The sequence below is a fragment of the Mytilus edulis genome, chromosome 6, assembly GCF_963676685.1.
Source record: "Mytilus edulis chromosome 6, xbMytEdul2.2, whole genome shotgun sequence".
Classification (NCBI taxonomy): domain Eukaryota; kingdom Metazoa; phylum Mollusca; class Bivalvia; order Mytilida; family Mytilidae; genus Mytilus; species Mytilus edulis.
Genome location: NC_092349.1, coordinates 68,965,905 through 68,982,112, shown reverse-complemented (window position 1 = coordinate 68,982,112; position 16,208 = coordinate 68,965,905). Strand labels below are relative to the sequence as shown.

General features: G+C 32.6%; 1 protein-coding gene across 1 annotated transcript; it reads left to right on the top strand.

The window, feature by feature from the left end:
• Window positions 1-1,248: 1,248 nt before the first annotated feature.
• Window positions 1,249-3,306, top strand: LOC139526573 (uncharacterized). Its single transcript, XM_071321731.1, has one exon. The coding sequence runs from the start codon at window positions 1,249-1,251 to the stop codon at window positions 3,304-3,306; it is 2,058 nt and encodes a 685-aa protein (XP_071177832.1).
• The last annotated feature ends 12,902 nt before the right edge of the window (window positions 3,307-16,208 follow it).

Below are 16,208 nucleotides of genomic sequence, written 5' to 3'. Positions count from 1 at the left end.
GGTGTATGGTGTAAGGAGAATAGTGTAATGGTGTTTGAGGAAAGTGTGATTGTGTAACGTGCGATCGGGAATGGTGTGAATGATGGTGTACGATATTTCATTGGTTGAAAACGAAGTTCTTTTTATTTTATTTTTTCGAATTGTAAACATAAACAATAATATTAATCTTAATATTTGAAATTTAATTTCCTTTAATTTCGGATCATGTAGATAGAATGGGAAATGGTGTATGGTGTTATGTGTAAGGTGTATAGTGCAAAGGTGTAAAGTGTATGGTGTAATGGTACAAGGTGTATGGTGTAATGGTGTATGGTGTATGGTGTAATGGTGTATGGTGTTAGTGGGAAGTTTACACCATCCAAGGACTGTATGCATATTCTGCCGGGTAACATAAACGGAAAGACATACAGAGATTTGGTGCCTCAAAACATTGTAGTCCCTCATTTTGAAAATCCCCCACTTGCGTCAACATGGTCAAGACCCTTTTACATGGACGACAACGCTAGTCCACACAGGGCAAGGATTGAAACCGAGTCCAAAGAGCAAAAAGCCATTTACACTATCTTTTTGCTTTCCATGTTTCCATACATAAACCCTATCGAACATGACTGGGATGCCATTGACAGAAATTTCAGTCGCAGAGATCCACTTTCAAAAAATCTTGTCGGTTTAAAAGTGGCAATTGTTGATGAATGGGATAGATTTCCTCAACTTAAGTTTTGAATGCTTGTACCAAATATGAAACGTCGTGTTATAGAGCTGTACCGGAAGAGCGATTGTTACACATGCTATTTACTAAAATATTGGCATTAATTTTACCGAACATACCTAAGAATATTTGTAGAAAATTTTAAAGATATTGGGTGATAAATTGTTGTAAAAAAATAAAATCACAGTGAAACTTAAATTCCGTTTCTGATTTGTGTAATTCACACTATTTCTATGAACGCAAAATCTAAATGCATAGTACCTTCATAAGTGATCAAAATTATATTCATGGTTTGGTTATGGTTAATGTTAGCAAAATTGCTACATAGACGTTTTCTTTTGTCGATGAATAATTGATTTTTTAAATTGGAAAAACTTTCGATGAAATAAAAATAGGTGGTGCTTAAATTTTGGCGGACTGTATACATCATTGAAAATCAAAACAACTAAATCATCAACATTGTAACTAATGACATATCACCAATTATTGTTTTCGGATGAAGAAATTATTCTAATAATTATTATCAATGTTTCATAAACATGACTGCAAGATTTTATATCATTAAAGGTATACATAGAAGCAAGATACAGGAATGGGAACACAATTTGGAGAATATAGTTGAAACTAAAGCTATATTGAATCTTAAAGATTTAATTTACAAGAATGACATCGTAAGCATCACGGGGCCACCAGGTTGTGGTAAAAGTACAGCTAGTCAGTGTGTTGCTTTGTATCTTCAAAACCATCGCGGCTACCATATAGTTCCAGCTAATTATCCCTCGGAAATTTTGCAATACAGAAACCCAGAACAGAAACAGGTCTTTGTTTATGATGATGTTTACGGTAAATATGAAATTGAAGTAAATTCAGTGAATGACTGGATAAAGCTGTCGCCTGATATATTAAAAGTGCTGACATCAAATGGTGTAAAGGTCTTAGCACCCTGTCGTTTTAACATTTCAAAAAATAAACAATTCGAGAGAATCAAGATCTTTTCGAAAGTTCAGTGCGATTTACATTCGCATGAAAATAGCCTTACCACTGATGAAAGAATTTTGATAGCGAACAAACTCCTAGGAAAAGAAGACGTAGATATTTTGAAAGAACATAAGTTACTGGATAAACATGTCATGTTTCCTTTATTATGTAGATTTTACTCTAGAAAGCCCACCGGTAGCTTAACAGAATTCTTTTCAAGACCAATAGCTGTGATAAAAGAAGATTTAGAATCATTAATGGCCGCAGATGACCAAACATCATACGCTACTCTGGCTTTGTTTGTGTTGTGTAACAATTGTATTAAGACTGACATGCTTTATTCTTCCTCAATTATAAAACAAATACTAGAGGAACTGTCTGATAGGTGTACTTTACGGCATGTGTTTTCCCTTCAAGTAGTAAAATCCCAATTAGACATGCTTACAGATTCTTATGTTGAAAAGTCAAATGACACATATAAGATTATACATGATAAATTTTTTGATGTATCATTTTATGGAAAGCATATGTTTGATTTGGTACTTTTACACAGTGGATTAGAATTTTTACGTGATCGTTATCAATTTCAATCAATAGGGGCAAACCAAGAAGATTGTCCTATTATCGTCCCAACTGATAAAGAAAGAGATTACTTTGACTTCTTGTTTAAGGATGTTCGATGTAAAGCATGGCCGATTATAGTTTTCGACAACAAACAGTTAAAATACAGAACATTTCGCACCAAACTCTTTAATCATATTGCAATTCTCCCGGATGAGAAAATAATCAGTTTAAAAAGTTGGTTCAATGACGCATATTGTCCACTTTTATTCGTTGCACGGGATGGTTATGACGGCATTGTAAAAGTCTTATTTAAACTCGGTGTGAATGTTAATTGTGTTGATCATGTGTGTAGAACACCATTACTTTTGGCATGTAAAAATGGACATGAAGATACTGTGAGACTATTATTAGAACATGGAGCTGATTCTAATCATTGTTGCTATTATACATTGTCACCTTTGTTGATTTCGTCATTCAAGGGTAATATAGAGATTGTTAAGTTGTTACTAAGATACGGGTCAGATACAAATCCAACGAATACAGAATTAACTTCTTTCCGTGCAAAGACATTCTTATTTGATTTATATTTTGAGCCTATGCAAAACTGTAGCAATTTGGGATTTGAGGACACGTGTGCTAACAAATTTACTGACATATCTTTTAAAGAGACAAGAAAGATAATGGACGTGCTATATAATCAACATGCATGTAACACTTTAAACGTTTCTGACAAGGATGTGTTCTGTAAAAAATCTAGTTTTTATGATTTGTCGTTTACTGTATACAATCAAAGAACAGGCACTTTATTAAAATATTTTTGCAATCCAGATAACTTTTGCCAATTCGGAACAAGCTCACCATTGTATGCAGCAGCTGCGACCGGGAATCTTCAAATCATTAAGTTATTGTGTGACTACGGATCAAAAACGTGTGAAAGTGATTTGTTTCTATATACCCCACTCCATGTAGCAGTTTTTTATGGACATATTGAAATTACTCAGTATTTTATCAATAAAAACGCTGATATAAACTGTCAAAATAAAGAAAATAAATGAACATATTTTTATCCTTGGTAGACTTTTTGGTTGTAAAACATGGCGGAGATGGACAAATATAGTAAAACTGTTATTGGATAGTAAGGCTGATATCTTCAGTAGTTGCATTGATTGAGATATGCAAGTATGGGAAGCTTGGATAAGTTAACATGTCTTGTTTGGAAACTCTTATAAAAAAATTACCAATTTTACATGGTTTATAATTTGGTACGTCAGAAGCGTATTTACAATAGCAACTTCCTTTGGAAATCTTTATTTAGTAATATTTTAATGTCATGTTTATTTATGCATTGCCTTTCACAAAGTATTTTTGTCGAGTATACTAAAACAAAGTTATAGAATAATGTGTCTACACATGAAGGAAACCGTCCTTTATCATTGATATTGCTTATTATACAAAAACAATAACAATCAAAACCAAGGAGTAAACAAAGACTCATAAAACCAAAAGACATTTACATCAACAGTTATAAATGAAATAAGAAACAACACGAACTCCACTAAAATCCGGGAGTGAAATCAGGTGCTCCGTAGAGGTAAGCATTTCCTGCACCGTAGGCGGCACCCGTCGTGTTATTTCTTTGTTCAGTTCGGTAATGATGGAAGGTTATTTTGACTGAGGAAGAATATCAGATATGATTTCTGACACACTTTTGTCATAAAGACCAATCAGTTCATGATGGCGACTGTAAAATTTCTTGAGTGAGCAGTATTTCTCCTTCAACAAAATCAACGTACTTTTGATATAGATATTGTCTACGACATATCAATAGAATAAGATGGTCGTTATTCATAATAGGTAAACATATATATGGGTTTATGTGCAGTATGCAGAATAAGTTTGAATGATTAAGCAACGATTTGGTTATACGGTTTTCAAGATAGTGGCACAGTTTAAAACCTATTGAAGGTTTGGTAGTGACCACATACGAGCAAATTTATTCATTAGAAGTTAATTTTGTTTTTATGCTCCATTTATGGGCAATATGTTTTCTGGATTGTGCGTCCGTCTATTCGTTCGTTAGTCTTTTCGTTCGTCTTTTCGTTCGTCCGTCCGTCCGTCTGTCCCGCTTCAGGTTAAAGATTTTGGTCGAAATATTTTTTGATGAAGTTGAATTCCAATCAACTTGAAACTTAGTACACATGCATGTTCCCTTTGATATCATCTTTCTAATGTTAATGCCAAATTAGAGATTTTCCCCCATTTTCACGGTCTACTGAACATAGAAAATGATAGTGCGGATTGGACATCCGTGTACCGGGGACACATTCTTGGGTTTTAAGAGTTGTATATTGAATTTATTGTATTAATGTCGTAGTCCATAACTATACTGATGAAGCTTTCTGTATTCCAAAATACTCAGTGATACTTATATTTACCTTTTTGTGTAATTTTGGTGAATATTGAATGGATATGTATATATATATATATATTTATCATATATTTAGTACAAAATACAGCTATTTTGTATATCTAATAAAGGTTGTTTTTCCAGTCTGTATCACCTACCCTGTATCGCATACCCCGTATCGCATAGCTAAACCCGTATCGCATGGTAAAACCCGTATCGCATACCTTTTTTTTTTTTTTTTTTTTACATAAAGTTTTTTGTTTTTTTTTTTTTGCTTAAGAAAAAATTTCCTCAAAATAGGTCATTTTTTTTTAATGACGTCATTGTTTGGTATGTAACGTCACGAACGTCAAGTTTTCATATTGTATGTGACGTCACGAACATCAAGTTTGCATATTTTTTGGCACACTAAATGCAACTATAAAAAATACAAAACACTCAAATAAATACAATAATAAACAAAATATTTTTAAAACAGCAGCAGGCAAATGGTAAGGTAACCCAGGTGCTTTGTATAAGCAGTTATTTTAAGGCTTTGAACCAAGACAAAAGCAGAACTGAAGGTAACCCAGTGATAATCTATCGGGATCAGAAAACAGTTCATATAATATAATACTCTTCTGTTGAAATATATGATAAAGCGTATAATACATGGCAAAATCCGTATCACATGCCGTATCACCCTCGACCAATATCATCCCTCGGGCCTAAAGGCCCTTGGGCTGATATTGATGTCTCGGGATGATACGACATATGATACGGATTTTGCCATGTATTATTCTCTATATATATATATATATATATATATATATATATATATATATGAGTGTGTAAGCCTCACATATATATCTAGCCAAACCTTTGTGTCCTTTTCCCAGACCTTTGTTCTATTCTTGATCGCGTCATAGAGGTAGCAAAAAGTCACAAAAGTATCTCCTCTGTTTTCTCAATTATGTAGTCTTTTCATCAAGGTATTAGGAACTCAGAAATGTGGGACAGGAATCAGGAATCTTAGGTGAATACAATGGGAACTGGGAAGGAACAGGCAGCTCTAGAGGGGAGTAAAGAATGGAGATATGCTTCAAAAAGTATTTTGACCGATATCAGTCTGGGATTTAAGGACGTGGGAGTTGGAAATCGCAATCCTTGTTCTACCTTTATGAATTGGCAGTTTTTGTTAATATATCAAAAGGGGATTCGTCAAATGAATTAAAACAAAGTCTTGAAAGCCATTCAAACAGCTGTAATTTGAATTTGGGTATTTTTTATTTATTTTTAAGTTTTTATTTAGGGTAGCTCTAACGAGCCAAGCGAGCCCTTTCCAACTGATTTTACATTTTTTTATTGTGTATAAGTAGATAAGAGTCCCACATTATGATACTATTGAGAACGTCCTGTTTTATGTATGCCTGTCCAAAGTTGTGACGTAACAAAATGAATGTCTAAAAGGATTTAATATCACAAAAAAATAATTAAATCAGGAACAAATATTAAATATTTCGGATAACTAATATCCTTCATCAGTAGGATGTCAAATCATTCCTATCTTGACGTTGTAGTAGAATTGAAATAATAATTTTGATCGTCACGCAAGTTTTCACGAGTCAATACGCTGGTGATTTTTTTCAATATTTATGATTGGGAGGGGGAATATATTCCTTTAAACTGTGATGTTCTGTACTGAACTGAGTTACATCCCAGACATAGATTACCTTAGATGATTTTGGCACAACCTTTTGGAAATTTTAGATCCTCAAAGCTCTAAAACTTTGTACTTGTTTGGCTTTATAAATGTTTTGATTTGAGCGTCACTGATGAGTCTTATATATGTTGTGTACATTTATTATTTTGTACAGGTTATTACTTGTACAAAAACTTTATACAAGTAATTACTTGTATGATGTCATCATACAGTTTATTACTTGTACACATACAATTGTACAAGTAATTACCTGTACAATTTTTTGGAAGAAAAAGATAATAACTTGTACAACTCACTAAGTTAAGATTAAAAAACTCTTCTCTTTTGGGTTTGTTAGTCCGGATATTTTTGGGCATTTTGTCGTATTTTTGAAATTTATATTATGTTTGTTAATCTTTTCTTATTTTCAAGTGTTTATTCATATTGATTTTAAAATATTTACAGACGAACGAAGGACGCAAAGTAATAACATCAGTTAAAATGATACCTTGTGCAATTTAGATAAACAGCTTGATGCCACATCAATACGGACTTCTGGTGCAAAGTGACATAGTCGTTAAAAGCAAAATAGTGATAAGACGAACAACTAATTTTGTGGTTTTGCGATTTTTTTCAAAATACACTGTTCACACATCTGAATAAAAAGTCTGATAATTTTTCTTTGTTTTTAACTCCTTATATGTTTTGTGGATGCCTCCATGACCAACTCTAGAATGTGCAGTTTTAATCAATGGATAAAGTTCATCTACTGTACATTAATATTTTTTTTCAATTCCTGCTACACTCAAAACACCATACTGCCTTAAGAAACATCTTTGAGGAGTAGTCTTTTTGGAAATTAATTTTACTTCCTTTCCATTACAATAGCCTCTTTGTATCTAAGTAATGAATTATTTGTTAAAAGGGAAACGATTTGTTGTAATTTCAAATAAGCCAAGGTAAAATAATGATTTGTACAAGTTATTATCTTTTTCTCAGTAAAAACTGTACTAGTAATTACTTGTACAATTGTATTTGTACAATTAATAACTTGTATGATGGCAGGTAATAGCCTGTACAAAATAATAACATGTACACGACATATAGACGAAACGCGCGTCTGGCAGGAAAAAAAAGATTATACGGATTCATTTTTGTTTTTTTTTCGTGAATGCCATCAGGGGAACAAATATCCTTCACTTTCTGGATCAAGTCTGTAGATACTTGACAAACCCACGTTGTGCTCTATGATACGATTTTATCTGGACCACTACCTTTTTTTTGAGATCAGTATATGTTTTTTTATATAGATTAGACCGTTGGTTTTCCCGTTTGAATGGTTTTACACTAGTAATTTTGGGGCCCTTTATAGCTTGTTGTTCAGTGTCAGCCAAGGCTTCGTGTTAAAGGTCGTATATTGACCTATAATGGTTTACTTTTTTAAATTGTTATTTGGATGGGGAGTTGTCTCATTGGCACTCACACCACATCTTCCTATATCTATATAGAAAAATATATATATATTAACTATTTTGCTTTTTTTTGTTTTTTTTTTTGGGGGGGGGTGGGGGTTGCATCAAATGAATGGATACCAACTGTGTATATTCTTGACTTGGTACAGGCCTTTTCCGATGAAGAAAATGATGGATTGAACCTGGTTTTAGTTAAACCTCTCACTTGTCAGATATTCGCATCAAATTCCATGACAATGACAACGATGCGTGAACAAAATATGAAGACATAATAGGAAAAAATGTCAAAAATAAGAGTACAGCCGTCAACATTGTTTTATAATCTTACTCACCATAAAAACAAACAAATATATAACAAAGAAGCACAAAATGACATATAAACCAAGAATATTAGCAAACATTAAAGACAAGAATACACAAATTCACTATAATACAATCACGCAATGAGACAGGATGTATAAGTTCAGAGCCACGCCATATATATGTATATCAAAGAAACATACAAAGGCATATAGACAAAGTACATTAGCAAACATTAGAGACAAGAGTACACAAAAAGTTTAACACTAGCTGACTAACTGGATGCATGATAATTCAGAGACGTCATATGTATCAAAGGAACACCAAACGTCATAGAGACAAAACACATGAGCAAAAGTGAAATACAAGAATACAAGAATTATCATAGAATAATAACATAATGACGGAATGTATAAGTACCGAACCACGTCAAATGGATATCAATTAAAACAGACTGAACAGAAAAATAATATTACTAAAGACAAATAATAAAAAGGTATAATAAAGAAATAAAATTGAGATTGGAAATGGGGAATGTGTCAAAGAGACAACAACCCAACCATATAACAGACAACGGCAGAAAATCACGAATAGATCTTCAATGCAGCGAGAAATTCCCACACCTGGAGGCGTCTTTCAGTTGGCTCCTAAATAAGTATATATACTAGTTCAGTGATAATGAACGCCAACCTGAACTCTTAATTATACACAAGAAACTAAAGTTAAAATAATAAATGTATGTGTTTAAATGATACAGAGCAATGAAAACGAGACAGACAACGCAACAACAATTATTATGCATAACAATCGTGATTGTAGAATAAACTAATTTCACCTTGAATTAAACCAACCGTAATACACCGAAAGACGCTTCCTTATGTAAAGCGATTTCTTTATATAGGATATACGTTGTCCTATTTTATTTAGTATGTCTGAACTGTATAATGATGCTTCCGCTATTAATTAGGCTACTTCTGCTGATTAATTCCTAGTGTATAATCTAAAATCCGTTTAGTTGTTACTTATAAAGCACTTGAATCATTAATATTGTCAATACATTTGTATCCTGGGCAAATCAGACATGTTACCAGTATAATGCTGGATCTAGATGTTTGACATTGTCAGAAAGTATATGTTAGGTATAACCTATTTAATAGTATTGAAGTACTATGATTTTGTACTTTATTTGGCTTTTTTAAACTGTTTTGGATTCGTGCGTCACTGATGAGTCTTTTGTAGATGAAACGCGCGTCTGGCGTATATATAAAATTTAGTCCTTGTATCTATGATGAGTTAATTTACAACCACTGGGTCGATGCTACTGCTGGTTGAGATTTATTTCCCCGAGGGTATCACAAGCCCAGTAGTAAACACTTTTTTGTGCTGACATAAATTATCATTGATATTGTTATATTTATAAATTGACTGTTTACAAAATTTTGATTTTTTTTTTTTAAATACAAAGGCTTTTCTACCTCAGGCATAGATTACCTTAGCTGTATTTGGCAACACTTTTAGGAATTTTGGATCTTAATGCTCTCAACTTTGTACTTTATTTGGCTTTTTTAATTTTTTTTTGGATTCGAGAGTCACTGATGAGTCTTTTGTAGACGAAACGCGCGTCTGGCGTATATACAAAATTTAGTCCTGGTATCTATGATGAGTTTATTTACTTAGTTTTTAGAGAAACAAATATATATATATATACTGAAAACAATATCAAAATAACTTTCTATCTTTAAATAAAGATTTAAAATGAGTTTACGTCATGTTACAAATAAAACAATATTTTGTAGCGTCTAATTATTTGGGCTAATTTAAAAAAAAAGATGTGGTACGATTTCCAATGGGACAATTACATTATTTTCTGATAACATTTACAACAAATGTAGCAGTAACACAAGGTAATTAATACGTTTTTATGTCTCACTAACTGTCTAGATCGTGACGTTTTTCATGTTGTCTCTCTAAGACAGGGGATGTTGTATTTCAAGTTAAACAAAGGTATCGCCATTTTATTTATAGAATGGTTGGTACCTAAAACAGTTAATTTACTGCACGGAATGTGTTAATATTTTAACATGCAATTGTCAATTTTCATCAACACACGGCTTCAGTTGCTTTTTCTTTTTTCTAATTGTCTAGAGAAAATCTTTATTTTCAAGGAACTAAAGTTTAGTTAACTTTAAAGTCAGTGCCGTTCTCTTTACTTCTGCAAGTGACTTATTGAATTAGACTTAACACCGGTTTAAACATTTATTAGCAATACGACGCGTGCAATATGGGAGGATCTGCTTACCCTTCTTGAGCATCTACGATCGCCCCAATCTTTGGTTGGGTTCCTGTCTCATAGTCTTTAGTTTTCTATTTTGTGCACTGATGTTTGTCTTTGTTGTTTTTCTTTTCTGTTTTGTTTTTACCCTAGCGTTGACAGTTTATTTTCGATTTTATAGGTTGCCCTACTTTTATTTCTTCATAGAATATAGAATCAATTGTAGAGCAGACGCTCCAAATAATTTGTGAGTTTTGTAAACTGTTTGTCTGTAAGTTATTTTTTTAGTAATGATGTTGGCTTTGTTTCTTCGATCTATCATTTAAAATGTCCCTTCAGTGTGGTATCCTTTTTCGTCAAATTGAAGTGTTACTTAATTCCTGCCAATTTTATATATTAAAGCGTAAAAATTACTGGTGAAACTTTATGAGAACTTTGTCGGGAAGTCAGTGAAACTCAAGAAAACACACCAGCTGACTTATCTTATTTATTTATTGTTTATTATTTTGTATATATATAAATCAGGTAGTTAGTTTTCACGTTTTCACTGTTGTCATTGTAATGTTATATTTATTGATTGATTGTTGGTTGCTTTACGCCGCATGAGCACATTTATATTTAACATTGCCATATAAGTGCGAGGTTTGGCATGCCACAAAACCAGGTTCAACCCCCCATTTTTTCTTTAAACATGTCCTGTACAAAGTCAAGAATATGGCCATTGTTATTATGGGAACGAAGTCCCAATAACAGTAGAAAATTCATTAAAAAAAAAATAAATCGGGAAAATTTTCCCGATATTTTCATTGTACTAATGAACTCAAAATCGTTCAATTTTTTTATTTTTTTTTCGTGTTTTTAAATTTCCGGATCTGCGCAGAAATCTACTTCCGATTCCGGTCTTGTTTGCATGAGACTTTGAATAAAATGTATATTTATCAGTCTAAGAAAGGAACTCAATACTAATTCATTTTTAAAAATTATTTGTTATAACAAAAAAAAAACACATTACCTAATGATAGTGTTTCTTTGTTTACATTGAATATGACGTCATAACTTAAATAACGTCACAACCAAAATCCCTAACAACAGAACCAAAATCAGAAACGTTACGTTCTTTGTTTACGTTGAATATGACGTCATAACGTCACAACTAAATCCCTAACAACAGAACCAAAATCGGAAACGTTACGGTATTTCCGTTTCTCTTTTTAACATGTTATAAAAAAAAAATTAAACAGACTTCGTCCCCATTCACAGGTTATGCCTGCCTCATATTATCATTCGTTTCTGTGTGTGTTACATTTCAACGTTGTGTTTCCGTTGTGTCGTTTCTTTTCTCTTATATTTGAGTGTGAATTCACATTACTATAAGACGTGTCACGGTACTTTTCTATCCCAAATTCATGTATTTGGTTTTGATATTTGTTATTCTCATCAGATTTTGTCTAATGCTTAGTCCGTGTCTCTGTGTGTTACATTTTAATGTTGTGTCGTTGTTCTCCTCTTATATTTAATGCATTTCCCTCAGTTTTAGTTTGTTATCCCGATTTTGTTTTTGTCCATAGATTTACGAGTTTTGAACAACGGTATACTACTGTTGCCTTTATTTACATTTAATTTTCGGGTTCTTTTGTAGTGTGTATTGTGGTTTGGCTTTTGAAAGTTCTTGAAAGGCCAATGGTGACCTATAGTTGTTGACATCTAAATCACTGGGTCTCTGGTGAGTTGCACCATTTCATATAATATTTTCATACGAAGTTTACAACGTATTTTCCTCATTTTGTAGATTTAGATTTCTCCTATAGTAAAATCTCACTTTGTAGCAGTTTATTGTTAATGTACAAGCTTAACTAAAGCCTGCATTAAGTGCACACTTTCTAGTTTGATATACTACAAAAGTATAACTCTCTTAATTTTAAAACATTGTTCAAATGCAATGAAAGTATATTTCGAACCTCATAGATGCAAAATCTGTAAACTTATTATTAATTTTATTTTTTATTGTAAAAATCTTTTTTTCTGGTACGATGTTGCCTCGGAAAGGATGTACACTCAGTGTTGTTTTGTTTTACTGTGCACTACAATAGTAAAACAGTACTAAACATATGCATTGTATAGGAAGTCGACGGGCTTTAGTCAGTAAAAAACCTAACTTTAAGTGCATTCTCACTTATAGGTATTTTGTACTTGCTTTTTCCAGTAAATCTTACACTCTGTCTATAGGAATAGACATATCGATGGGAGAATAGCACACGATCTTTCTAGGAAATATATATTGTAGTGATAGCTATTATATAACAGACTACGTATACCGTATTGTTACCGTTTTATAGTTCTAAATTATTCATTTTTGATCATTTCTTTTGTGGGTCACGTTCTTTATATTGTGTAATGAAATGTAAATACTATTATAGATGTATGATGTATGTGACAAGTGTATAATTTACTATTTTATTGTACCAGTTGTACATTTAACTTACAGTCAAGTAAAACTAACGTGATTCTCTGGTTCCTTGTTGTAGTTGTATTGGCTTCCGAAACTACACAAAACACCTTACAAGTATAGATTTATTTCGTCTTCTAGCCACTGCTCCACTACTAAATTATCTATTCTTCTTACCAGTACACTTGGTACAATCAAAAACCTGATAATAAATTGTTCAAATAAGACCTTCGAATATAATGGAATTAATTGCTTTTGGAGTGTCAAAAACTCGTTGGAAGTACTTGAAAAAATTGCATGCTTATATTGGTGATTTTGAATCTGTTCAAAGTTTTAATTTTTCTACCCTATATACCACATTGCCTCACATTCTCATTAAGAAAAATTCACACACCTAATTAAATGGGCATTTAAAAAGTCAGAATGTGAATATATATGTTCAAACTCTTTTAGGTCATTTTTTAGTAGCAATAAACAAAAAAACTATGTCAATTGGACATGCTTTGATACTATATCTGCCCTTGAATATTTACTAGATAACATTTTTGTTCTCTTTAGAGATTCCGTATATCATTAGGTTATCGGAATTCCAATGGGGACTAACTGTGCACCACTTATTGCGGACCTGTTTTTGTATTGCTATGAGTTACAATTTATGACAAAAATTAGCAAAGACCCATAGAAACCACATCTGATACACAAATTTAATAATACTTTTAGATATTTGGATGATATTTTGGCTCTCAATTATGACGACTTCAGCATGTATACTAAAGAAATGTATCCTGTTGAACTTACTTTAAATAAAGCTAATACAAACAATGACCACTGCCCTTTCCTCGATCTTGATGTATATATCATAAACGGAAAGCTTAATACTAAAATTTATGATAAAAGAGATGATTTCTCATTTCCTATAGTTAATTTTTCATTTTTAGATGGTGACGTTCCATTGTCACTATCTTACGGTGTTTATATATCTCAACTTGTACGATTCGTTCGTGTATGTAACAATGTTTTAGATTTTAACGAGAGAAATTTATGTGTTACTGAAAAATTATTACACCAGGGCTTTCGATATCACAAACTAGTCAAAACATTTACTAAATTTTATCATCGGTATAAGGACATCATTCGTAAGTATAGCTCAACATGCAGACTTCTTATACGTTCAGGTATTTCACATCCAATATTTTATGGAAATATTCTTTATAAAGCACAAAAATGTCAGTAATCGCCTCATAAACTAACAAAACCGTTAAATAGACTTATTAACAAGGGATATAGTTACGATACTGTTGTCAAGTCATTAAAGATTGCATATTTTGGCGTTAATATTGATTCACTTATAGGGTCTTTACATCGGAACTAAACACACTTATTATTAATAAACCAGTTGTTAGCATGACACGGGTTATGTTCTTCTCATATATGTTATGATGGTATGATACTAAACCCCTCACGGGGAGGATTGTGCCTGATATTCATATGATGAAGACATAATTTTTCAACTAGTTTAATTGAAGTCAGGAGCTGTCATGTCAGTTAACTGCTAGTAGTCTGATGTTATTTATGTATTATTGTGATTTTGTTTATTTTCTTTGGTAACATCTTCTGACATCTTCTGACATCAGACTCGGACTTCTCTTGAACTGAATTTTAATGTGCGTATTGTTATGCGGTTTTTTTTCTGCATTGGCTAGAGGTATAGAGGGAGGGTTGAGATCTCACAAAACTTGTTTAACCCCGCCGTATTTTTGGGCCTGTCCCAAGTCAGGAGCTTTTGGCCTTTGTTAGTCTTTAACTTTTAGTTTCTTGTGTAAAATTTGGAGTTTAGTATGGTGTTCATTATCACCGAACTAGTATATATTTGTTTAGGGGCCAGCTGAAGGACGCTTCCGGGTGCGAGAATTTCTCGTTGCATTGAAGACCTGTTGGTGACCTTCTGCTGTTGTCTGCTCTGTGGTCAGGTTGTTGTCTCTTTGACACATTCCCCATTTCCATTCTCAATTTTATACCGGTATCAACGATCATAAGTCTCCCAGACATGTAGCTTTTAACCCTTTTTATTAACTGGTCACTTCAACCCTTGGGGCCGCCATTGTTTGTTTACAGGTTCTTTATAGTCCCCGTATGTTTAAAGTGCAGTTTGTGTCGTGACGTCATTTGACGTTAGAAACGTCAAAAGTGTGTCGTGTACTATAAATTCATGCGCGACATTCTCTCTTATTCAGTCTTGTTCCTCCTGGGCAGCCCTATTATGCAATTATAAACAAGCTAGCAGAAATAGAGAATTTATATATCCAGTTATTTTGTTAAGGTTAGGTTCTAATAATTTAGGATTTTGAGGATTATTATTAATATTTATTCTAGATCTTTTTATAACAAAGGCTTATTAGAATCACGCTAACTAAATAAGAAATTCATTGTGAATACTTATACAGTAACGCCGATTGCGGAACACCGCGGAAACCGTCATTTTTAACTATAACTGTTAATTTCTTCTATGAATTTTCCTTAAATATATTAACTTAAGTCATCAATTTATGCTGACATGTGTAAGGATCTGTAAGGATTATATGCTTTGATTATTAAGTACTTTTAGTTATTACCAGTTCACCTGCCCATATTGAACCAGAGCTACCCCCTCCCTTTGTAATTATCACTGGTACCAGAGAAGTAACCAGTTGTTATTGACTATATATTTCGTTCCTGCATAAAATTATAGCTATAACAGAGTCTTGTTATAACAGTTATTTGTTATACTTTTTGATTATATAAATAATATAAATATGTAATGCTGAATACCTCGTCATTCAGTGTAACTTATTAAATTACACATATTAAGCTCGAGATAGGACTTTGTATTTATTGAAACGCCAAACCGCCGTTTATACAGCTATTTAGGCTACCCATCCCACCCCCTTTTTGCTATTGTTACCTATACAAAGAAGACCACGGCGGCAGTTGAGCTAAATATTAATCGATATGTGAGACAACTGTTTACCAGCAGTCCAATAGTATATATTGACCTCCGCATAGCAGTCACAGTATCTGATATACAAGGCAACAGACAATAAAGAAACGCTACGAATCCTCGATCCGCAACAGTATTTAGAATCACATGATGTTTCAGCATGGTATTCGTGTTATTGTTATCTGGGTTTTTTTAATGATAGGAGACTTTTTAATACATCTATGTGATGTAATTATCCATTTTAAATTTGATAATCATGATGATACTTGTTCATTTGATTTTAATTTAACTAAATGCAATGTAAATTTTATAATTGGATGCATTTGATCGGGGGTAAAAAAACATGTTTGATAACTCAATGATGAAAGATTTATCAAAAGGAATCAAAATTGAGGATAGACA